Source organism: Amborella trichopoda, chromosome 7 (genome assembly GCF_054954075.1).
Source record: "Amborella trichopoda isolate Santa Cruz 75 chromosome 7, AtrichopodaSantaCruz75HAP2 v2.0, whole genome shotgun sequence".
In the NCBI taxonomy this organism is placed as follows: domain Eukaryota; kingdom Viridiplantae; phylum Streptophyta; class Magnoliopsida; order Amborellales; family Amborellaceae; genus Amborella; species Amborella trichopoda.
This window is the reverse complement of record NC_142342.1, coordinates 32,926,301-32,952,677: the sequence shown is the minus strand read 5'-3', so window position 1 is coordinate 32,952,677 and position 26,377 is coordinate 32,926,301. Positions and strand designations below refer to the sequence as shown.

The 26,377-nt window shown below is 34.6% G+C and overlaps 1 protein-coding gene across 1 annotated transcript; it reads right to left on the bottom strand.

Annotated features, from left to right (window-relative positions):
- Window positions 1–207: 207 nt before the first annotated feature.
- LOC18426456 (wall-associated receptor kinase 3) lies at window positions 208–3,101 on the bottom strand. The gene is given in 3 exon segments (XM_088871049.1): window positions 208–962; window positions 965–995; window positions 2,814–3,101. Coding segments are annotated over 3 exon segments (1,074 nt in total).
- Between the last annotated feature and the right edge of the window lie 23,276 nt (window positions 3,102–26,377).

Sequence of the window (26,377 nt, the reverse complement as noted above, 5' to 3'; positions counted from 1 at the left end):
CAAATTGCACACTTATCTCATTTAAAATAGAAAACTACCAGTATCCACAAACTCTTATGTAGCACTAGCAACACAATTTTCTAAAGCTAAGGACGGTTCAAATTCTCAAGAGGAAGCAATACTTCACTATAGACAGTAGTAAAAGTAACAGATAGATACTAGGGATTCCCAACTACTGATTTTTTTACATAATATTGTTGAATTGGTCTAGGAACTGTTAGGGCTTCCATCACTAGGGAAGGATGTATTGCGACTTAGTGAGGCCTCAATAACTTCCTCATTTTCGTCCATACATGCATTTTGTGAAGACCCACTAATTCTAAGTAGTTCTTGCACTACATTCTTCATCGTAGACCTTCTCTCTCCACTGAGTCTCAAGCAGTTCATAGCCAACTTTGCAACATCTTGCAATTGCTCAATGCTATCCTCCTTTCGAACATTCTCCTCTAAAATCTCTTCAAGATGGTCCCCTTTCAAATGAGATATAAAGTACAAAGCTAGATTTGCATCATCTTGAGATCTCTTGGAGGAAACCGGCTTTTCTCCAGTTAAAAACTCTAATAGAACAATCCCAAAACTATAGACAACACTCTTAGTGGTCAAGTGCCCGGTTCGAAAGTATTCGGGATCTAGGTACCCAAAAGTCCCTTGCACCAATGTAGACATCTGGTTTTGATCCATGGGGACAAGTCGTGAGACCCCGAAATCGGATACTTTTGCAGTATAATTATGGTCTAGCACTATGTTGGATGACTTAACATCTCTATGGAAGATGGGCATGCAAGCTGCAGTGTGCAAGTAAGCTAGTGCTTCGGCTGTTTCTAAGGCAATTCTCAAGCGGTCTGGCCATGTTATTTGATTCTTTGGGTCATTTTCATGGATGTGTTGGTGGAGTGTGCCATTGGGAATGTACTCATAAACTAAAATCGGCACAGGAGTCTTCAAGCAACAACCCAAGAGTTCACCACATTCTGATGATTGATTTGAGTGAATATGTGTTGGGTTCATGTGGCCTTTAAAGGCATTGTGAGTGCTTGTAAAATGAAATGATAGAGTGGAACATGAACTCAGTAGGAGTGTGGTCCCTCGTGGGCCATACTAAGCAAACGATGTTTGCAAATACCGGACTGTGCTTGACGATCTAGGCCAATCGGTTGGGGAAAACCTATGTTACCTGGGCATAAAGAACAAACCGAGAAGGGGTCTAATGGGTTAGCCCTTGATGAGGTCGGAGAATATGCCTGGATGAGTGAGCCGAGGGACTGTGTGACCCTTGTGTGTGATGGTGGCCTATAGAGACGGGGGCCAAAGCCTCATCCATGTGCCATCACACAGCATGCATATCGATAGATCGCTCGAAAAAGCCAAAAATTCACCTTTTAGGGTGAAGCATATGCTTGTGCGAGAGATACCCCTATGGGTCATAGAGTTGTGTTCGCATAAGGTCTTGATGACCTTGACTTGTCTCTAGGGAAGGACCTGAAATCCACAAACTGGGCTTGCGATCCCTTGGCTTATCGGCCGAACTTTGGTGACCCGCTAATGAGCCCCTGCTTGAACTGTGGGTCATGAAAAATACTGGGTTGGTCTGATAAAGCAAATGTGGTCTGTAGTCCACAGTTGAAGGTGAAGTGCCTCATGATTGTTGATTCCTAAACCATATGGATCCTTTTCCCATCAAATTAATTTAATCGTGTTTGTTTTATAATGAAAATTATTTTAAGATTATTATTTGAATTTTTATGAACCCATTGTGCAAATGAGCTCACCATATTTTTAGAAGGTGGGGCCTATAAGTACCTCATTTGGGTGGCATGCCCCACCTTTTTTCTCTTTCCTATTTTTTTGTGATATGACATGTGGCCATATAGTTGGAAGATATTGACTAAATATTGACTTGATATATCTTTGAAAGATTTTGTGGAAAGATTGAGTAGACTTGTGCTATTTTATAGTATGCACAATATTTTAATTAGATTTAATTTTTTTAATTTCTATTGATGAGAAAATAGTTTAGAAAAAGAGGATTATGGTTCATGCATCTTCTATAATGTTGATGGCCCATCTATGAAATGGATGACTCAGATCTCTCACCCTACAAGTCGATCGACGGTCTACGTTCAACTCACAAGAAGAGGCAAGCAAAAGAAAACCTTAAGAAACCCTAAACTTATTCAAAGCCTATAAAAAGGGATTGTCTCTATCAAAAAATCTCTACACTTTATCTTTCTATCTCTCTCTCTTAAAAAAGTTTGTCTCTCTCATGTTTGATCTCTCTCCCCCACATTGTGAAAGAAACTAAGGATTTAGGTTATAGAAGTCTTCTCTCCTATCTCTCAAATATGGCTAAGGGTTTTAGGGTTTAGCAAAAAGAGAATCCATCTCTCTCAAACAAGGTTGCTAAGATAATTCAGCTAGAGTTTGAGTTTGTGATCAAAGGGGTTCATGTTCCATTGGTGTGGCTTGGCCGAAATTTGCTTTCTCGGTTCGAGATTGAAGTTAGACTGTTGATCCCGCGCCATCGGATGGTGATGACTTAGTGTGGGGTGTAATAAGCCCGGTTGAGATAATCTGAGGCACTCGTCCTTTTGTTTCTTGCAATCTTATTTTTTATTCTCAAGTACAGTGCATAGTTATTTCAATGGCATCAAGTTGTTAAGATCTTGGTTTTATTATTATGTTGATTTTATTTTAAAATTTATCTTATTATAATAGAGACCACATAAAAGTGATCTTTTGTCAAAAGAAAGGGGTGAAGAAAAAAAAAAAATTGTATTCCCGATAAAAGATCACATAAGTCTTTCTTTCAGTATGAGGACCTCATGTATGAAATGTATTTGGGTATGATCCACCACTTTGGCCTTTTTAATGGCTACAATTGTGTGGTCATCTAAGGTTCGCTTGTACACAATGCCAAAGCCACCACTTCCCAGTATCTTTGATTCTTCGAAGCCGTCGTCGGTAGCCTTTTCGAGCTCTTGGGTTGTGAATATCCTTGGGGCAGTAAGGCCTTGTTCACTAGAGACCTTTTTCTGTAACAATAGACCTCCATTTTACTCAAAGTAATGTTTTCGGAGCTTCATCTGCTTTATCTTCTTCATTGCTAGGTATATCCACATGCCACCTGCAAATAGAAGCGCTAGGCCAATTCGACAACCTGCTCTCAATGTTTGCCATGAACATCAAGGTCAAGGTATTTTATTTAGTTCTCATGAGAAACTTCGATCACATATTAAACATTTGTTTAGAGAGAGAGAAATAGAGAGAGAGAGAGTTGTTCCGAACCTAGAACCACTTCGACAACAAATAGTGGATCTTTGCATCTTGTGCCATTCATTAGTCCATCGCCTGTACTTCCTAAGGGACAAATGCATGCATAGTCACCCTTCGTGCTATGGCAACTTGCTTCGGGGACACATTTGTAGTCTCGACCCCAGGATTGCACTCGTCAACCATCAAAATTGTTCCAATATTTTATGACCTTCTCCACCATGAGAAAACCAGGTCTAAGTGACGTGGATTTGGATCTAGTCCAACGGGTCACATTGACTTTATTATATAGATTGAACCTTACAACAGCTGGCCACAATAATGAATAGTAATATAAGTGGAATGGGAGTCGTTAGATCTTCATCATACGGTTAAGAATGTATATCATTATATGAATTTTAATATTTTTTACTAGAAATCATATTATAATGAAATTTTAGACGCGTGAATTAAAAAATAGAGCACACAACTAAAAATATATAAAAAATATTTCCCAAATATAAAATGAAAGAAATACTCCTGAAAATAACATTTTTATATTTTATGTGCCACGCAATAGTGTTAGACATATACAACCAAAATTTTATCTTAATCAGATTTATAAGAAAAAGAAGTAAAATTAAAATACTGATATGCATTTTGATTCACATGATGAAAAACTGACGGCACCCATTCCACCTATATTACTATTCATTATAGCTGCCCAGCTATTGTGTAATATATATATATATATATATATATATATATATATATATATATATATATATATATATATATGGAGAAAGATTGTGTACGCTCATGGGCGTATTACACCTATATTACTATATATTATAGTTGTCTAGCTATATACATATGGAAAAAGATTGTGTACACTCATGGGCATATTGCTACGGTAAACACCCATAGCCTAGATTAAATTTGGGCCGATCTGACAATTATAGATATCCAGTAGTGTTGAATTTTAATTTTTTTCAAAATATATTTTATATGAAAGAAATTGACCAAAATACTCCGAAACATTTCAGGGGTATTTTGGTCAAAAACATTTTACGAATTATTATTTTTTATATTTTTATTAGGTGTGAATTGATGAGAAGAAAACATGCCTAAAATTTCTTATGATTTGGATCTGTAGAAATTGCCTATATATATATATATATATGCAAAAAGATTGCATACGCTCGTGGGCGTATTCCACCTATATTACTATATATTATAGCTGCTCAGCTATATATATGGAAAAAGATTATGGACACTCATGGGAGTATCGCTACAGTAAACGACCATGGCCTAGATTAAATCTGGGCCGATCTGACGATTATAGATATCCGGTAGTGTTTGAATTTTAATTTTTTAAATAACTATTTTACATGAAATAAATTGACCAAAATACCCCCACAACATTTCGGGGTTTTTGGTCAATTGTTTTTTTATTTTTATAAGGTGTGAATTGTTGAGAAGAAAACATCTATAAAATTTCCTGTGATTTAGTTTTGTAGAAAAAAATTTAAACTTGAAATACTATTGGACATCTGTGATCTTCAAATCGGCCCAAATTCAATCTAGGCCATTGGCGTTTACTGTAGCGGTCAGCGAGTAGGCGAACAAAATCCACTCCCTATATATATTAGATGGACTATTGAGATGAAGAGAGTGCGTGTGAAAAATTTTGGGTGATACAACAACCACAAACATGGTTTTCTTGAAGTGTGGTTTCATTATATTTCAATGGCATAGTGACATGATATCATTCCCCATATATATATAATTATGTTACGGTGCTCATACTATAGAGTATTTTATAATTAAACTCAACAAGTTTTAGACACTTATATAACCTTGCTTTGTACTATAATATTTTGTAGTAAAGGTACAACATCCATATTGGGATTGACATCACTTGCATTACTTGATGTCACGCCCCTTCGAATGACCAAAAATATATTTGCCAAAAAATATTATAATACAAAACAAGGGTATATAAGTTCTAAAATTTATTGAGTACAATGATAAATTACTCCATAGTGTTAGCATTCTAACATAACTGATCTAACGAACATGACCTCATTTTGTATTTCAATTTTTATTTTTTTGACAAATCCAAACCACATGAAATTTGGTATTTATTCTTCTCATCAAGGTGCATCTAATAAATATATTAAAGAAATAATTCGTAATATAAACTAAAATGCCCCTAAAAAATTTCAGGGGTATTTTGATCAATTTATTTCTCATAAAATATTTTTGGATATTTTTATTGGATTCTTATATTTTTAATGAACACATACTCAAAATTTCAAGGGATTTGGATTTATAGAGAAAAGTAAAATCAAATATGTGATGTAATGGTGATCATTAGATCGGCTCAGATTCAATCTAGGCCGTTGGGCTCATATATAGCAGTACGCCCACTAGCCTACGCTAGCATTTTCATATATATATATATATATATATATATATATATATAACCCTTCAAATTACAAAGGTTAAAGATAGAGAGAGTTGTGAAGGGCAGATTTACTAATTTTGTATTATATTTTTTTAAAATGTTACTTTTTGTGATATATTTATCATTAAATAAGGGCAATTTTATAAATATTACTACAGGACAAGGAGTACTATTGTCATTTTTTTAATGAGTAAAGCTGAAGTTTTTACTTAAAGACAACAACACTCTACAATAAAATTCGGGGATATTAATTTTCAAAATACCATTGTATTTTTATAAAAATTTTAAATTTGCCCTTGTTTAATGGTTAACTTACCTATTAAAATAATTTTTTAAACACAAAGTAATGATCTTTTTTCATAAATACACCCATCACAACCCCTTCTAACTTTAACCTTTGCATTTTGAGGGGTTGTTAACTCTAGACAAACCCATATATATATATATATCTGGAAAAGTCTTTCCAATGCCTATAAGCGAAAATGAATAGTGATTTCACCTACCCTTATCACCGTCCAAATTTCATCGTGCAGTCACGATTGTCTGGTAGTGCTTTATTTTTCATGGTTTTTCTAAAAATCGAAATAACCTAAAATTTAGAGGGTATGTACATCTTACTGATACACATCTAATAAAAAAAAAAAAAAAAATATCCATGAAAAACAAATTGATCAAAATACCCCTGAACATTTCGGGGGTATTTTGATCAATCGTTTTCATGTAAAAAAAAATTTATATATTTTTAGAAGATTCCCCTATTTTTGATAAATATACGTTCTAAATTTCAAGTCATTCTAATTTCTAAAAAAAGAAATAAAAAATGAAACACTACCAGACAATCGTGACCACGCGATGAATTTTGGACGGTGATGGGGATATACGAAATCATTGTTCATTTTCACCTATAGGTATTGCGTAGTATTTTCTTTATATATATATATATATATATATATATATATATATATATATATAGGGCAATGATTTTATGCAACCGTTGTATAGTAATATTATGCAACAACTTTAAAAAAGCATCTTATGACCATTTGTTTGATCCAAATTTTTAAATATATACACTTTTCATTCTAATAAACAATAACAAAAAAAAAGAAAAAATTGAAAACACAACCTAAAAAGTATTTTTTTAGCCATATTAACATAGGCCGTTCATTTTAGTGAGATGCTTAGATCTAGGCCTTAGAAGGACTTTTTCAATTTTTTTGGATGGTTATACTATCATTAGATGAATAATGTTAAAAAAAAAAAAAATGATTTTGAGTTTATAAAGGCTAAGATCTTGAAATTCACAAAATGAATGGTCTAGATTCGGTTTTTTGAGGGGACTCATTTAGATCATATCTAGAGTTCAAATTGAACTTTTTTCTCGGGGGGATTAATTATTGAGATGAAAAGAGTGTGTCTGTAAAATTTGACATCATACAAATACTACAAACGTGGTTTTCTAGAAGTGTCGTTGCATTATACTGTGATACAACTGTTGCATTGGATCATTGCCCATATATATATATGAATATGATTTAGACCCACCGACCCGATTGCCACCCCTACTATTGCCACATGACTTGAAAAGAGTATAGGGGAAGAGTGAGAAAAATGGCAATTTTGTCTAAATTTTATTGACTTTTTTAGCGCGGGGATAAATCCATTGAAAAATATGGGGTTTAGGGTGAAACAAAAAGTATTGAGCGGTAAAATGTCTAGAAAATTAATTTTGAGATATCTATAATGTTCCCTTTAAATGGAAATAAATGATTATTTGCATATGACCTTCAATACGAGTAAAATTTGTATTATGTGAAGAGAAAATGATAGTTATGTCCATATACGTTTAGTGAGTCTTAATCTTTTTGTGGGAATCCCGTAAAAATCATTGAGTGGGTAGAAAAATAGCTTCTATAATAGACAACGTACGTGGTAGGAGCTTGAATAACAAACAAGGGTCGATTTGTAACACCACAATGGCCCTATTGCTGTGCTACAAATGATGGTCTTTTAGATGTGCAGATGCAGGTTATTTATGAAAGAAGTTTATGTAAGGCATCAAATCTTTTTGGCACACCTCAAAGCCCTAGGAAAAGGTTGTTTTTGATGGGTTTATGTGGCCTTTATTGAACTTATGAGAGATTGTATAAAACATCTTTAATAAATGAAATATAAGCTTAATGGAAGTGTGGTCATTTTATGGACTATACTAGGTAAATGTTATTTGCTGATACTCAGAATAAACTCGACGAGCTAGACCAGTCGAGGTTTGGAAAAACTCACGATACTTGGGCATAGGGATCTAACCAAGAAGGGTTTCGTGAGTTAACCCTTGATGAGGTCGATGTATGCATGGATGAGAGCCGAAAGACCGTTTCACCATTACGTGTGATGAATAACCTTTAGAAACAGGGCTAAAACCTCATCATTACATCACATGTACGTAGATAGTCGTTTTTGAGATTTTCCAATGACGGTGAAGTGTGTACGTGTGTGAGAGATTACCCCTATGCACCATAGAGTCATGGTTGCATCATGGTTGCATCATGGTCTGAAGGACCATGATTTTTGTTTCCAGAGGAAAATCTGAAATTCATAAACTGGGATTGTGTCCCCTAGTCTATTGCTGACTTTGATAGTCCAATCATGAGCCCCTGCAGTGGACTGTGGGTCAGTTTGAGAAAGTTAGGGGGATCGTAATTCACAGTTGTAGGTATAGTGCTCCCATGTATTGATAATTTTCTAGATCCAATAGATTTAATTCCCATCAAAATTGATTAATTTTAATTAATTTTATGTTATGTGATTTTTAGAATGTTTATTTGAATTTTTGTGAATCTTTCAATATTTTTAGTTTTGTCATTTGGATTTATAAATCAAGATAAATTAATTTTTCAATGTTTTAAATAAAATATAAAATTTAAAAATTATAAATATGAAATAAAATATTTTCTAAAAATATATGGGGCCTCCATAAAATATGGGGCCCAAAATTTAAAACATGTGGATTAGGTGAGGCCCACACATGGCCACCAAAAGGGTGGCATGCCCCACCCATTCACGTATTTTTGAGAATCTTTATTCAATTATTGGTTGATTATGTGATAGGTATAGTCAACTTATGTGATAAGGTTAAATATTTGAGATATTTACTATAACTTATGTGATAAGGTTGAATATTTAAGATATTTACTAAATACTTGAATCAAGATTGGTTGATTCAATAATTAAGGATTGAATATATTAAATGTTAAACTTTCCTTAATGAATAGGAATAGATTTAGGAAATGGAGGATAAGGCTCTAGCTTATCTATTTGAATATTAATGGTGGATCAGATGGCTCAAATCTCTCACCCCACAAGTCTCCTTAGATCGACGGATGAGATTTGACCCTGCGAATTGAGGTTAAATCTATGACATAGAAAATCTATAAAAAGAGGTCACCCCCTTTATAAAATTACGTATGTATTCTCTTTTCTCTCTTTAAGAATTTTCTCTCTCTCCCTATCCCAAATTTAGCTCTCTCCCTATATTCTCAAATGGGAATTTTTATCTATCTCTCTAAGTTGCTTTGGGTGGCATGCCTAACCCCTAGGTAGTGTCTTTTTTTTCAGGGTGGCAAAGGGTGGAATCTCTTATTAATAAATATCTCCCTCTCTCTTGATATCCATCTCTCATCTCTTTAAAACCAAGCTAAGAGGTTTTTCTTTCTGGATGGCGAAAGGGTGGAACCTCTTGTTAATAGATATCTCCATCTCCCTTGATATCCATCTCTCATCTCTCTAATGTCAAGCTGAGAGGCTTGTTCAAGATTAAGCTATTGAGCGGATTTTTGCCATAGTAGAGAAATTAACATATTGCTGATAGATTCCGAGCACTCAGAAAGAGGAGATTCGGCATGGGGTGTATTAAGCTCAGTTGAGGTAATCTCCTGCAATTTTATTTTATTTTAATTTACGTCTTGATTTTCTCTGCCCACAAAGCAATAAAGTCTAGTTTTACTTGTTGAATAAAAAATTGTGTTTGAAGAGGTAGGAGAACCGATTTTATTTTATTTTATTTATTTCAAGAGTGGTTTGATTGTAATTGGACATTGTAAGTGATCTAGTCAGTGTAGAATAAATATTTTTTAAAAAAATATATACAATGTCCTTTATCATAAAGTCCTTTTGTTGGTATCTAAGCATGGTTTCTTGCTACCTCTAGGCTTTATGTTATTTTCTTTATATTGAGTCTTACATTGCAAGATGGCCGCGTGAACTTTCATCTCTGAAATCCTAAAAACATAGAGGTTTGATGCGTCCAACTACTCCTCTTTGAAGCGCAAAATCAGATATGTGCTTTATGAAGAGAAGTTGGATGAGATCTTCATTGAAAGTCATCAGCATAGTCCAAGTAATGATTCATCCCAAGATGCTAAGGATAAATATGCTACTTGGAAGCGCAAAAATATGCGAACAAGGAATATCTTGCTTTGCATGATGGTCGACTCATATGCATTGGAACATGAGTCAATGAGTACGGCAAAAGAGATGCACGAGAGACTTGAAAGGGAGCATGCTGATCTGTCACTTATAAAACAATCCTTAGCCATGAAAAATACAATGAACTCAAGATGACGAGAGCACAAAAATATCGGATCACGTGCACACTTTTCGTGCTCTCATTCAAGAAGTACAAGCCATTGGAATGCAACCCGAAGAGCCCATGCAAGTGGTTCATCTCATGAACTCATGTAACAATCCTAAAATTTCAAAAAAAAAAAAAAAAAAAAAAAAAAACGAAAGGAGAAAAGATGCTTTTAAATAGGTGATGGTCTGTTTGAGTATGATGGTCCTTGGGGACCATCACTATTTTCAAAAACTTTTACTTGGTTTAAAACTTTTGCTGCTGCTTTTGTTTGCAGCCTTTGCAGTTGCTGCTTGCAGCTGGCAACGTCCTTTAGCGGATGTGGTTTTCGTATGTTGAAAGCAGACGCTTAACGCGACACCTCAGGTATGAGGTAGAGCGTAATAAAATATTATAATAATACGTTATAAGAATTTAAATAGGGGATGTGAGCACTCCCACCCTAGAAAATTTTGAGATCTCTCTCTCTCTCTGGTCGAAACACAGTGAACTCCTCTCTTGAACTGAATTTTTTATAGGAAGCTCCCTCTCAAATATTTGTGGGTAAGTGACATCGTCTTTCTGAAAAATAGTCTATTTTTATTAAATAGTGATATTTCCGTCTAGGATCTTTATTTTATCAGTTTTGTGTGTAAGTGACCTCATTGTCTCGAAAAATAATCCATTTTTTTTAAAATGAAATGAAATAATTATTTCTGCTTATTATCATGAATTTTAGGCGCGATAAATTTTATGCGCACGTGACCTCATTATCTCGAAAAATAATCCATTCTTTTTAAAAATGAAATGAAATAATTATTTCTGCTTATTATCATGAATTTTAGGCGCGATAAAATTTATGCGCACGTGACCTCATTATCTCGAAAAATAATCCATTCTTTTTAAAAATGAAATGAAATAATTATTTCTGCTTATTATCATGAATTTTAGGCGCGATAAAATTTATGCGCACGTGACCTCATTATCTTGAAAAATAATCTTTTTAATAAAAATTGTGATATTTTATCTATGTTAGAAATTTTGAATGCTGTAAATTAGAAAAATAAATTTATTTATTTTTCTTGTTTATTGTTAGAAATAAATGTGATATTTCTGCTTTTAGTAAAATTGTGATATTTCTTTCTACTGTTTTGAATATTTAAACATTGTAAAATTCATGTGCAAATGACTGCCTTAATATTTAAAAATTTACATTTTTGCAATTGATTATAGTATTGCTGTGAAATGTTTATTTGTGAATTGATATCCCATAAATTGTGATAATTCTGTATTCTTGAATTTCTATAAGAGTTTTTCTATATATATTAAATTGGCAATTATGCTAGAACGTCTTTACAAACTGCTTATCTTTCTAAATTTGAGCCCAAAATATTTGATTGGTTATTTTAGAAATGTTATTGAACGTGACTGTTATTAATGGTTTCAGTGAAACTCATATTAATGATTTCAGTGATATATTGAGTACATGGTATTGCTGCTTTCGAATGTTTAAAGAGATTTAGAAATAATTTAAGTATGCAAGTGGACTCATCCGGTTCGCCGGTGAGGTATAAGTGGACCTATCTGGGACGCCGGTAGGGATTAAGTGGACTCATCCGGTATGCCGGTGAGGTATAAGTGGACCTGCAGGGATTAAGTGGACCTATCTGGGACGCCGATAGGGATTAAGTGGACCCATCAGGACGCTAATGGGGTATATAGGTGACCTACTTGGGACGCCAGTAAGGTATTTTGTGAAATCCTTTGAATTATGTACTGCCGTTAAAAGTGTTATAAGCATTTCAATTACTCGGATTATACTTAATTATGCATTTATTGTAAGTGAAACTATTCATGCATTTCTGTTAATAGATCTCATTTTGGAAAATATTGATATCTTTCAATCATAATTATTTTTAGAATTATGATGATCACTTACTGAGTAGCCAAACTCATCAAACTATGGTAAACATTTTTTCAAGATAACTGCGGATTCATTTTGAGTGCTAGTCAAGATCAACCTTGAAAGATACTGTTGTTGTGCTAGCTTTCTTTATTTACTTTGTAAGACCTCGCCACTGTAAATTTATCCTATCAATAGATGTATATATGTTTCCTCTGTCACATCTCAGGAATAACAGTATTGTAAATTCTTGGGGTGTGACAATTATGGTATCAGAGCAATAGGTTTAAGATCCTTAGGAAATTTAAAAAGAATGTACTTAAAATCACATTTATTGTGTGTACAGACCGGGATAAAGTTAAGATCCAGAATAGCTGAAGCCAATATGGAAGGAATTCACAAAGCCTTGGAAAATATGGTTGCTCTAATGCAACATCAGATGGAAAACAACAATCCACCCAGGCAGTCAGTTATAGGAAATGGTGGGAGCAATATCGAACAATTTAAGAAATTAAACCCACCTTCTTTTAAGGGTGCTGTAAACCCACTGGAAGCCGAGGGATGGATTATGCAATTGGAAAAAAATATTCGAGGTTATGGAATGCCCTGATGATAGGAAGGTGGCTTTGGCAGTTTTTATGTTAGAAGGTGAGGCACAACACTGGTGGCGAATGGCAAAAGGAGTATTGGTCAAAGAAAATAAAACCTTGACTTGGGAAGTATTTCTAGAGGCATTTAATGAAAAATATTTCCCAGATTTTATTCGAGACCAAAAAGAAATGGAATTTCTAGAATTAATCCAAGGAAATAGGACAGTAGCACAGTACGAGGCCAAGTTTACTGAATTGGCCAGGTTTGCACCACATATGATTAATAATGAGGCAAGAAAGGTGAAGAAATTTGAAAGGGGTCTCAGGCCAGCTATTAGAAGCAGAATATCAGTCTTGAAATTAAGAACTTATGCTGAAATAGTGGATCGTGCCCAAATTGTCGAAAAAGATTTTGAAGATTACCAAAAGACGAAAAATCAGAACAGTCATGTTAGACCTACATCATCTAATCGACAACAGTTTGAAAGGCCAAACAAGAAGCCAAAGCCCTCGCCATTTCAAAACCCAATAGAACCATGTAGAAAATGTGGGAAAAATCATGGATTAAGCCCTTGTTATTGGAATACCGGAGCCTGTTTTAAATGTGGAAAATTGGGACACCAGATTAAACAATGTCCTAGCTTACAGACACAACAGCTTCCAAAGCAGGGAGAGAAAGCTCCAAAGCCTCAGATGAAGGGAAGAGTATTTACGATTACCGAGCAAGACGCTCAGGCCTCAAAATCAGTGATCCAAGGTACTCTTACTATCTTCCAAAAAGTAGCTCATGTTTTGATTGATCCTGGATCTACTCATTCATTTGTGTCACAACACTTTGCATGCCACTTAAAGGTAGAACCAGAACAATTAGAATACATTCTAGAGGTAGCCACACCGATGGGAGATTCAATTAACACCAATATAATGTACAAATCATGTGTAATAAAGATAGAAGAAAAGGAACTGTTGGTTGATTTAATACTCCTGAAAATTCAAGATTTTGATGTAATCTTAAGCATGGATTGGCTTTCTGCATACCATGCAAGTATTGATTGTTATAAGAAAATTGTTACCTTTAATATTCCGAATCAACCTGTATTTTACTTCAATGGTGTCAAAGAAGACTCCCCATTATTATGTTTAATCTCTTGTATTCGAGCTAATCGTCTCCTTCGAAAAGGATGTCAAGGCTTTCTTACCTATATCAAAGAAGATAGGAAGGAAGAAATAAATTTGGATACCATTCCGGTTATCCGAGAATTTCCCGACGTTTTTCCTGAAGAATTGCCAGGATTACCGCTGGACAGGGAAATTGAATTCTCCATTGAATTAGTGCCAGGGGTAGCACCAATTTCTAAGGCACCTTACAGAATGGCTCCTGCAGAACTTAAAGAACTGAAACAACAATTGGAAGAATTATTAGATAAAGGTTTTATCAGGCCCAGTGTGTCACCTTGGGGTGCTCCAGTACTGTTTGTCAAAAAGAGAGATGGAACTATGAGATTGTGTATTGATTATAGACAGTTGAACCAAGTGACAGTGAAAAATAAGTATCCATCAGCTTAAGATTAAAAGTGAAGATGTACTCAAGACAGCTTTCAGAACAAGGTATGGCCATTATGAATTTTTAGTCATGCCTTTTGGATTAACCAATGCGCCAGTTGCATTTATGGATTTGATGAATCGGATCTTTAAACCCTTTTTGGATAAATTTATTGTGGTATTCATCGATGATATTTTAATTTATTCCAATAATCAGAAGGAACATGAGCAGCATGTAAGAATAGTATTACAAATATTAAGAGAGAAGAAATTGTATGCCAAACTTAGTAAATGTGAATTTTGGCTTGAACAAGTGACATTTTTAGGACATGTCATATCAAAAGAAGGTCTATCAGTTGGTCCTTCAAAGGTTGAAGTCGTTGTTAATTGGAAACAACCAAGCAATGTGACTAAAGTTTGAAGCTTTCTGGGATTGGCAGGATATTACAGAAAATTTGTAAAAGGATTTTCTCGAATCGCAACCCCATTGACTCGATTGACACAGAAAAATGTCAAATTTGAGTGGACAAGTGAATGTGAGGAGAGTTTTCAAGAACTAAAAGTTCGATTAACTTCAGCACCTATTTTAACCATTCTTGAGGGGAGTGGGGGATTTGTGATTTATAGTGATGCTTCACATAAAGGTTTGGGCTGTGTATTAATGCAATATGGGAAAGTAGTGGCATATGCATCCAGACAGTTGAAAGAATATGAGAAAAAATATCCAATTCATGATTTGGAGCTAGCTGCAATAGTATTCGCTTTGAAAATATGGAGGCATTATCTATATGGTGAGCAATTCGTAATATACACGGATCATAAGAGTTTGAAATACCTTTTCTCTCAGAAGGATTTAAATATGCGGCAGATAAGATGGATGGATTTCTTAAAAGATTATGATTGTACAATCCATTATCATTCAGGAAAAGCTAACGTTGTGGCCGACGCTCTAAGTAGAAAATCTACGGGAGTCTTAGCTCATCTAATGATCCAAGAAATGCGATTGTTAGAGGAAATAGTAGATTGGCATCCAACTCCGTCCATTAATGGTGTGGTAAGTATGATTGCCAACAATAAGGCGGAACCCCAATTAATCCAACAGATTCGATTGGCACAAAAGAAAGACCCTCAGCTTATAACAATTATAGAAGAGGTGAAGCGAGGAAAGAGAGATGAATTCTCTATATGTAGTGAGGATTTGCTAAGATTCAAAGGTCGGGTTTGTGTCCCGAATGATAAGAGTGTAAAGAAAGCTATCTTAGAAGAAGCACATCATTCTCGTTATACGATACATCCCGGAAGTATTAAAATGTATCAGGACCTGAAGAAAACCTTTTGGTGGAATAATATGAAAAAAGAGGTAGCACTATTTGTGTCTAAATGCCTAACATGCCAGCAAGTAAAAGCTGAACATCAAAGGCCCGCTGGGTTGTTGCAGCCTTTACCGGTGCCAGAATGAAAATGGGAGCATATCTCTATGGATTTTGTCTCTGGCTTGCCTAGAACAAATTCAGGACATGATAGCATTTGGGTCATTGTGGACCGGTTAACCAAAGCTGCCCACTTTCCACTTTGGATCGACTGGCTCAGTTGTACATTAAGGAAATAGTGCGATTGCATGGAGTTCCTGTCAGTATTGTATCGGACAGGGATACTCAGTTTACTTCTAAATTTTGGGCTAGACTATAGTCAGCCATGGGGACGAGACTCACCTTTAGTACTGCCTTTCACCCCCAAACTGATGGACAATCGGAGAGGACCATCCAAACCTTGGAAGATATGCTGAGGGCCTGTGTTATTGACCATACAGGAAGCTAGGATTACCATTTACCCCTGATTGAGTTTGCTTATAATAATAGCTTCCAAGCCAGTACTCAGATGGCACCATATGAAGCCCTGTATGGAAGGAAATGCAGGTCACCCATATGTTGGGACGAGGTTGGTGAAAGAAAGCTTTTGGGGCTAGAAATTGTCCAGATAACCACAGATAAAATAGCATTAATTCGTGAAAGGCTCAGGACAGCTCAGTATCGGCAAAAGAGTTATGCGGATAACCGAAAGAGAGATCTTGAATTTGAGGAAAGTGATCGAGTTTTCCTAAAAATCTCACCAATAAAGGGCATTATGAGATTCGGCAAGAAAGGAATGTTGAGCCCACGTTACATCGGACCATTTGAAATCCTGGAAAGAATCGGAGGTGTCGCTTATAGACTTGCCTTACCACCCGAATTGGCAAATGTCCATAATGTCTTTCATGTATCTTCACTACGAAAATATCAGCCCGACCCATCCCATATCTTAAAATCTGAACCTTTACCGATCAGGAAGGACCTATCCTTCATTGAGCAGCCAATTTTGATACTAGATAGAAGGTTGCAAGTGTTATGTAACAAGGAGATTCCTTTGGTCCGTGTATTATGGCAGTACCATACAAGAGAAGAATCGACTTGGGAACGAGAAGACGAAATCAGAGTAAAATACCCCTATCTTTTTCAGTAATCAGGTACACAAATTTAGAGGACTAAATTTCTTTAAGGGGAGTAGAATGTAACAATCCTAAAATTTCAAAAAAAAAAAAAAAAAAAGGAGAAAAGATGCTTTTAAATAGGTGATGGTCTGTTTGAGTATGATGGTCCTTGGGGACCACCACTATTTTCAAAAACTTTTACTTGGTTTAAAACTTTTGTTGCTGCTTTTGTTTGCAGCCTTTGCAGTTGCTGCTTGCAGCTGGCAACGTCCTTTAGCGGACGTGGTTTTCGTATGTTGAAAGTAGACGCTTAATGCGACACCTCATGTATGAGGTAGAGCGTAATAAAATATTATAATAATACGTTATAAGAATTTAAATAGGGGATGTGAGCACTCCCACCCTAGAAAATTTTGAGATCTCTCTCTCTCTCTGGTCGAAACACAGTGAACTCCTCTCTCGAACCGAATTTTTTATCGGAAGCTCCCTCTCAAACATTGGTGGGTAAGTGACATCGTCTTTCCGAAAAATAGTCTATTTTTAATAAATAGTGATATTTCCGTCTAGGATCTTTATTTTATCAGTTTTGTGTGTAAGTGACCTCATTGTCTCGAAAAATAATCCATTCTTTTTAAAAATGAAATGAAATAATTATTTCTGCTTATTATCATGAATTTTAGGCGCGATAAATTTTATGCGCACGTGACCTCATTATCTCGAAAAATAATCCATTCTTTTTAAAAATGAAATGAAATAATTATTTCTGCTTATTATCATGAATTTTAGGCGCGATAAAATTTATCGCACGTGACCTCATTATCTTGAAAAATAATCTTTTTAATAAAAATTGTGATATTTTATCTATGTTAGAAATTTTGAATGCTGTAAATTAGAAGAATAAATTTATTTATTTTTCTTGTTTATTGTTAGAAATAAATGTGATATTTCTGCTTTTAGTAAAATTGTGATATTTCTTTCTACTGTTTTGAATATTTAAACATTGTAAAATTCATGTGCAAATGACTGCCTTATTATTTAAAAATTGACATTTTTGCAATTGATTATAGTATTGCTGTGAAATGTTTATTTGTGAATTGATATCCCATAAATTGTGATAATTCTGTATTCTTGAATTTCTATAAGAGTTTTTCTATATATATTAAATTGGCAATTATGCTAGAACGTCTTTACAAACTGCTTATCTTTCTAAATTTGAGCCCAAAATATTTGATTGGTTATTTTAGAAATGTTATTGAACGTGACTGTTATTAATGGTTTCAGTGAAACTCATATTAATGATTTCAGTGATATATTGAGTACATGGTATTGCTGCTTTCGAATGTTTAAAGAGATTTAGAAATAATTTAAGTATGCAAGTGGACTCATCCGGTTCGCCGGTGAGGTATAAGTGGACCTATCTGGGACGCGGGTAGGGATTAAGTGGACTCATCCGGTACGCCGGTGAGGTATAAGTGGACCTGCAGGGATTAAGTGGACCTATCTGGGATGCCGATAGGGATTAAGTGGACCCATCAGGACGCTAATGGGGTATATAGGTGACCTACTTGGGACGCCAGTAAGGTATTTTGTGAAATCTTTTGAATTATGTACTGCCGTTAAAAGTGTTATAAGCATTTCAATTACTCGGATTATACTTAATTATGCATTTATTGTAAGTGAAACTGTTCATGCATTTCTGTTAATAGATCTCATTTTGGAAAATATTGATATCTTTCAATCATAATTATTTTTAGAATTATGATGATCACTTACTGAGTAGCCAAACTCATCAAACTATGGTAAACATTTTTTCAGGGTAACTGCAGATTCATTTTGAGTGCTAGTCAAGATCAACCTTGAAAGATACTGTTGTTGTGCTAGCTTTCTTTATTTACTTTGTAAGACCTCGCCACTGTAAATTTATCCTATCAATAGATGTATATATGTTTTCTCTGTCACATCTCAGGAATAACAGTATTGTAAATTCTTGGGGTGTGACAACTCACTTCCTAATTCTTGGGATACTGTCATCACTTTCGTTGTAGCACGATCAAAAGCTCCCAAGCTAGATGAGTTAATCACTGTGCTCAAAGGAGAAGAAGAGAGAATGCATGTGTGCTACGGTTCAGCCCCGAAGGAAATAGTACATATGGTAAAATCTAAACCCTTCTTTAAGCCTTATAAGGGTAAGGGTTGAGCATTTTTAAGAACAAACAAAGATCTAAGGAGAACAAATATAAAGAGAAAAGAGAAACTATTGTTTTATTTGCAATAAGGTGGGCCACATAACAAAGAATTGTAGGTTCAACAAGAATCCAAGAACTAACAAGGAACTTGCTTGTGTGGTCTTCGAAACTTGTTGGCCTGCCCTAAGGGTGCATCTTGGTGCCTTGACTCGAGAGATACGGCTCACGTAACAAATACTAAGGAAGGGTTTCGCACTTTTACTCCTGTGGGGCTGAGGGAACAATATATCTTCATGAGAGGAAATCAAAAGACCGAGGTATTAAGTAATGGGGACTACTCTCTTGAATTGAAGAATGGAAAGATGTTGATCATTAAACAAGCACTTTATGCTCTCGAAATGAGGAAGTGCTTGATTTCGGTTCCCAAGATGTCTAAGGCTAGATTTATCACTACCTTTGTTGCAGAAAATGTTATAGTGAAAAATTATAATGAAATTGTAATGACCAGACAACTTGTGAACTATCTTTACTCAATTGAAATAAAAGAAGTGGTTGCTTATGTCTCGTCTTTGAATGGTTTGGATGCGTCTAGGGCACATAGGATTTAATAGAATGGAAGTCTAAGAAAAGATGAGATTCGTCTAAACTATAAAGGAGATTTATCAAAAGTATGTGAATCATATGTGCAAGGAAAATTAATTAGAAAAAGCTCTACCAGGGCACAAAGAGCTACTAATGCATTGGACATTATTCATAGTGACATATGCCATCCTATGAATGTCGCTACCAAAAGCCACAAAATGTACTTCATCACTTTTATTGATGATCACTCGTGATGTGACCATTTATATCTTAGGCACACTAAATTTGAGACTTTAGAAAATTCAAGATTTACAAAATCGAGGTAGAAAACCAAATAAACTTGAAAATCAAAGTCTTAAGAACTGCAGCGGTGGCGAGTACTCTTCTGAACTCTTTAAAAACTTGTGTAGAGCATGGGATTGTTCATCAGTTTACTATACCCTACACACCATAACAAAATGGAGTTGCCGAGAGACAGAATAGAACCTTGGTAGAGATGGTGAGAAGTCCGATGGGGTATGCAAAACTTTCCCTAGATTTTTTACGTGAAGCAATATTAACAGCCTGTTACATTCTGAACCGGACTACCACCAAGGCTATCCCTCTTACTCCTCACGATGTATTCATCAATCATACTCCATCCCTCAATCATCTAAGAGTATGAGGTTGCTCGGCCCATGTCCTTATTCCATAGAAAAACTGGACAAAGCTACATCCCAAAACTATCAAGACCATTTTCATTGGCTACTCTGACCATGGTAAGGGATATCGATTCTACAACCTAGAAAATTGGGCATTCATTGAAAACCAAGGGGCTCATTTCTTCGAGGATAAATTTCTTGAAGGAAGAATTAATCACAAACAAGCCGATCTCTATGAGATAGCTAGTGACAAAGTTGAGAATCGAGAACCTGAGCCTGAACCTCAACTCCAGCCTCAAATAGAATCCGAACTTCCAGAACCAATAAAGAGTAACTAAGTTACATGACCACCTCAATACTTTGAACACTTTACCTACCTGGGAGAACACTATGATAGGATTGGGGATGAATCAGATAATGGGCCTAAGGCTTACCGAGAAGCCATAACTTGTTCTGAAAAGAACTATTGGGTAGAAGCCATGAAAGATTAATACTCCTCCATTAACTAAAATCATGTTTGGGAATTAATACCTCTACCTCGATACCGAAAGGCCATAGGATGCAAGTGGATTTTTAAGAAGAAACTTAACTCAGGAGGAAAGCTAGAAAAATACAAGGCTAGACTAGTAGCTAAGGGATTTAACCAAAAGGAATAGACTATGATGAAACCCTTTCATCAGTTGCCAAGTTTCAATCCATTAGAATCCTTATAGCCATAACAGCCCATTTTGACTTCGAAGTCCATCAAATGGATGTAAAGTCAGCCTTCCTAAATGGGGATTTAGAAGAAGAACTTTATATGAAACAGATCAAGGGATTTGAAGAAAATGAGAAAAGAAACCTAATGTACAAACTTAATAAATCACTCTATGGTCTAAAACAAGTATCGAGATAGTGATATCTTAAATTCCAAGAGACTTTGTCTCTAGCAGGATTTATCCCTAACCAATAAGACTTTTGTATCTATAAAAAGTCAGTGGGAGTAATGTCATAGTCATCTCTCTATATGTGGATGATATGTTGATTATTGGTAGTTCAATAAACCTCGTGTTGGAAACTAAGAAATTTTTTGCACAACACTTAGATATGAAGGATCTTGGAGAAGCTTCATATGTATTGGGCATAAAGATTGTAAGAAAGAAAGAGACGAAAACCACTCAACTTTCGCAAACGACCTATTGCAAGAAGGTGCTGGAAAAGTTTGACTTGGATAAGTGTAAGGCCATGACAACCCCGTTTGACAAAAAAAGAAAGCTTAATAATAAAATGTGCCCTATGACGTAGAGGAAATGAAAATTGTGGAAACAATATTATATAGTAAGTACATTGGGATCTCTTATGTATGCAATGACGGGTACAAGACCTGACTTGTCTTTCGTCATGAACATGATTAGCCGGTTTGAATACAATCCAGGAGTGAAACATTGGAAAGCGGTCAAGAGAATTTTGAGATACTTGAAAGGGACTGTAAACTACGCATTACATATGGGTGAGGATCGAAAGTTGCTCTTGAAGAACATTCCGATGCGAGCTCTCAAGAGGATCCAGATGATGCAAAGTCATTATCTAGATATGTGTTCATGTTTGGAAGAGGGATTGTTTCTTGGAAGTCAAAGAAACAAGATGTAGTAGCGTTGTCCACTATGGAATCTAAATACATGACGTGTTCCTTGGCGCCCAAAGAGGTTGAGACTCTACTGTGACAATACGACCGCTATATGCCTACCTAAGGAGCCTAGATTCCATAAAAATTTCAAGCATATAAAGCCCTTCTTCTATCATCTACGCAATGAGGTGCAGCACGAAGAGATCGACATCAACTACATACCTACCGAGGTAATGATAACTGATCCACTCACAAAAGGGCTAGCTCCAAATTTGTTTACAAAGTATGTAAGGGAGGAAGAGAGATTGTAAGGCTTCCAAAGGGCAAGTAGGAGATATTGGGTTTATGTGGCCCTTAAAGGCCTTATGAGATATTATATAAATCAGCTTTAATAAATGAAACATGAACTCAGAGGGAGTGTGGTCCTGTTGCGGACCATACTAGGCAAATGTTATTTCTTGATACTCAAACTAAGATCGACGAGCTAGGTCAGCCGAGGTGTGAAAAAACCCAAGATACCTAGGCATAGGGATATAACTGAAAAGGGTTTAGTGGGTTAACCCTTGATGAGGTCGATGTATGCCTGGATGAGAGCCGAGAGACCGTGTATCCCTTACGTGTAATGAATAACTTTTAGAGATGAAGCTAAAACCTCATCATTATATCATCACATGGCATATACATAGATAGTCATTTTTTAGATTCGCCAATGAAGGTGACGAGTGTACATATGCGAGACATTACCCCTATACATTTTAGAGTCATAGTTGCATCATGGTCTAGAAGACCATGATTTTTTTCTTTAGGGGTGAACTTGAAATTGATAAACTGGGATTGTGTCTCCTCGTTTATTGATTAACTTTGGTGGTCCAATCATGAGTCCTTATAGTGAATTGTGGGTCATGGGAACTGCTAGGTCAGTTTGGGAATCCTACGCGGATCGTGATTCACAATTGAAGGTGGAGTGCTCTCATGTATTGATAATTTCTAGATCAAACAGATCCAATTCCAATCAAAATTGATTAATTTTAATTAATTTTATATTATATGATTTTTAGAATATTTATTTGAATTTTTATGAATCGTCTGATATTTTATTTTTGTCATTTGGATTTATAAATTAATTTTTCAATGTTTTAAATAAAATATAAGATTTAAAAATTCTAAATATGAAATAAAATATTTTTAAAAAATATATGGGACCTCTATAAATATAGGGCCCAAAATTTAAAACATGTGCATTAGGTGGGGCCCACACATGGCCACTAAAAGGGTGGCACGCCCCCATTCATGTATTTTTTCTTGGGATAATCTTTATCCTCTTGTTGATTGACTTCTGTGGTATATATAGCCTACTTATGTGATAAGGTTGATTATTTGAGATATTTACTATGTGATAAGGTTGAATATTTGAAATATTTACTCAATGCCCCTCATAAATCCATCTAAAAATGTAGTTTTAATGTTGAAAAACCCTTCGATTGATCATCTCGACATCGAGATATATGACTATAAAAAATAAAAAGATTTTAAGTCTCAGAAATAGTGCATTTTACAACATATTATCCACATCATCCATTTCCAAAATTTTCATAGGTTTACAGATCTACTTGATTTTAACAATTTTTTAAATTTCAAATTTTATAATTAGATATAGAAATATATTTTGAGATAATCCGAAGAACATTTTACAACCATTCATTAAAGATCTCTCTTCATACAAGAATTTCCATTTAAAAAAACAGAATTGTAGTTTAAATAGGAATTTCTGTAAAAATAGGGAATTTTAGTTAAAACAAAAATTCCTAAGAAAATACAAACGTAGAAAAAGAGAAAAAGAAAAAAAATAAAGAAGGCCTGCCCAATTTCTTGAAATCTTGTTTTTATAATGTTAATTTCTAAAAATCTATCATCACAACTATTCTCTTGTAGAGAAAAGAACAACCCAACCTAGATTCTCGGGTTTTACAAAATTTTTAGCTTCAAAAGAGAATTTTATTGCACGGATAAAGAGAGCAACTAAGAGAAAGAAATCTTTGACAGGGATGGAGAGAGAGTAATTACCTAATTACCTAGTCTTAACCTTTTAAGTTTTGTATCTTTTAACTTTTTAAGTTAACTTCATCTCCTTTAACCTATTTTTTTGCCTCAAACAAATATAAAAAAGACATATCATTTCTAAACATCATCATTTATATCTCTTCACGTGATTTTCCCTTAAATTTATCTCTCTACCTATTTTTCCACACTCTTTCTCCCGTATCTCTCACTCACTCACTCTCGCCCGTTAGAGAGACTAAGAGGGTGAATGTTAGAGAGAGAGAGAAATTTCAAGGGAATATATCACTTAAAGAGAGGAAGGGTTTAGAATGAGCTTGTTTTTTTTGTATTTGTTAGGGCTAAAAAAATAGTTAAAAGTGTGCAATGTTAGTTAGGGAGTTAGAAGATACAATTTGAAACTTTGGGTCTATTGAGATATGAAAAGAAAAAAAAAAATACGGGGATATTTTCCTTTTAAAAAAATAAAAAAAGAAAAGATCCCATATCAAGAACTTCAAGATTTTGTTTTAAAAAAACTACAAGATTTCATGAAAGTTTAGAGAGAGAGAACATGGGAATGCAATGGAAGCTTGTGTTCTAATGGATATGGGGATAAAAGATTGTAGAGAGAGAAAGAAAAAAGTTCTTAGAGAGAGAAATTTGGGGGGAGAGAGAGAATATTGTTGTAAGTGGGGATCAATAAAATCGGCTTAAATATACGAAAAAAATATTTTTAAAACAAAGAAAAATAAAAGCAATGATATATACGTGGGGCAAAAAAAATAAGGAAGAGGAGCGCCTATCTCTTTTCCTTTTTATAAGATTGTAAGGTTTTAAATAAATCCCAACATTTAAATGAGGGAGAATAATATTTTACGAAAAAATCGCTATTATCTAAGCGATATTAATGAAAAATGAAAGAAAATATTCATATTATTGCATGACTGATCACTTTCTTTTCAATAACAAATGGAATATAACTAAAGAATTAGAATAATTACTTGATAAAGAAACAAAAAAAGTAAAAAGAGAGAAAATACTGGCAAGAAAAGTTGAGAGATGGGAAAATCCAAAACTTGGTTTTAGAGAGAGAGAGGAATAATCACAAGAAGACAATGAATTGAGTAAGGTTCCCTGTATTTATATGTAAAGGTCGATAGATCCTCTATGTAGTAAATCACAATGGAAAATAAAGAAGTTTGGATTCTCACTTCCTTTTTTAATATGAATGGTAATAGTTTCTCTCCCTAGTATTCACATTTTAGAGTTTATATAGGGTATGCTTTCTTGATATATGTTTTTATTATCTCTTACACGGGATTGTAATCTTTGGGTTATGGTCTCTAATCCTATGGGATGATTTTAACCTTATCTCGTGTTCAGACATGGACACATAAATGATAATTAAAAATGATAGAGAGTGAGAAGAGAGGAAGTTGGCGCTCTTTGGACACTGACATTAATGGAAAATCTAGAATTTCAATTTAAAAGCAAAGTCCAGATGGAAGCTAATACTACTCTCTCTCTCTCGAAAGGAGAGGATAGAACTTCTATGTTGTAGGGGGAGAATAGAAAGCTTACCCATTTGGTTTCATTTTTTGAAATTTCTAATTAGAAACCTCAAAGAGAAATAGTATAAGTTGCATAGAAAAATTTTCTAATTAGAGAAAGAGAATTGTATTAGCTTCCAACTAGACTTTGCTTTAAAATGGACGAGCTTTCTACTCTCTCTCTCTAATTAGAAGTTCTAATGGACAAGCTTTTTATGCTCCCCCTACAGCATAGAAGTTCTATCCTCTACTTTATCTAACCGTCCATTTTGAATGGAGGGCTAAGATTGCCCCAAAAACAATGTCACGTATTTATACTATTTTATTTTTAATTTTTTTCTATAAACTATTTTGACACCAAATTTTGGATGCTCATTCCTCTATTTAACTCACACTAGTGGAAAATATAAAAAAAATATTTTCAATAAAATAAATGACCAAAAGACCCCTCAAAATTTCAAAGGATATTTTGGTCATTATATTTTATCAAAAACTTATTTTAAATATTTTTTATAGGTGCGTCCTAATGAGAAGATTGACGTACAAAATTTCATATTCATACAATTTGTATTAAAAAAATTAAAAATAAAATACTTTGAGACGTCAGATCTAAGATCATGCGGTGAGTGGCTCTCTTGATCGAAGATGGACGTACCAAATTTCATATTCATACAATTTATATTAAAAAAATTAAAAATAAAATACTTTGAGATATCGGATCTATGATCATACAGTGAGTGGCTCTCTTGATCAAAATTGCATGGCTGGATGGTAGGGGAAGCATAGAAACCTTTCCCTTTAGAACTTCTAATTAAAGAGAGAGAGTAGAAAGCTTGCCCATTTTAAAGCAAAGTCCAGATGGAAGCTAATACAACTCTCTTTCTCCAATTAGAAAATTTTTCTATGCAACTTATACTTTTTTTTCTTTGAGGTTTTAAAATT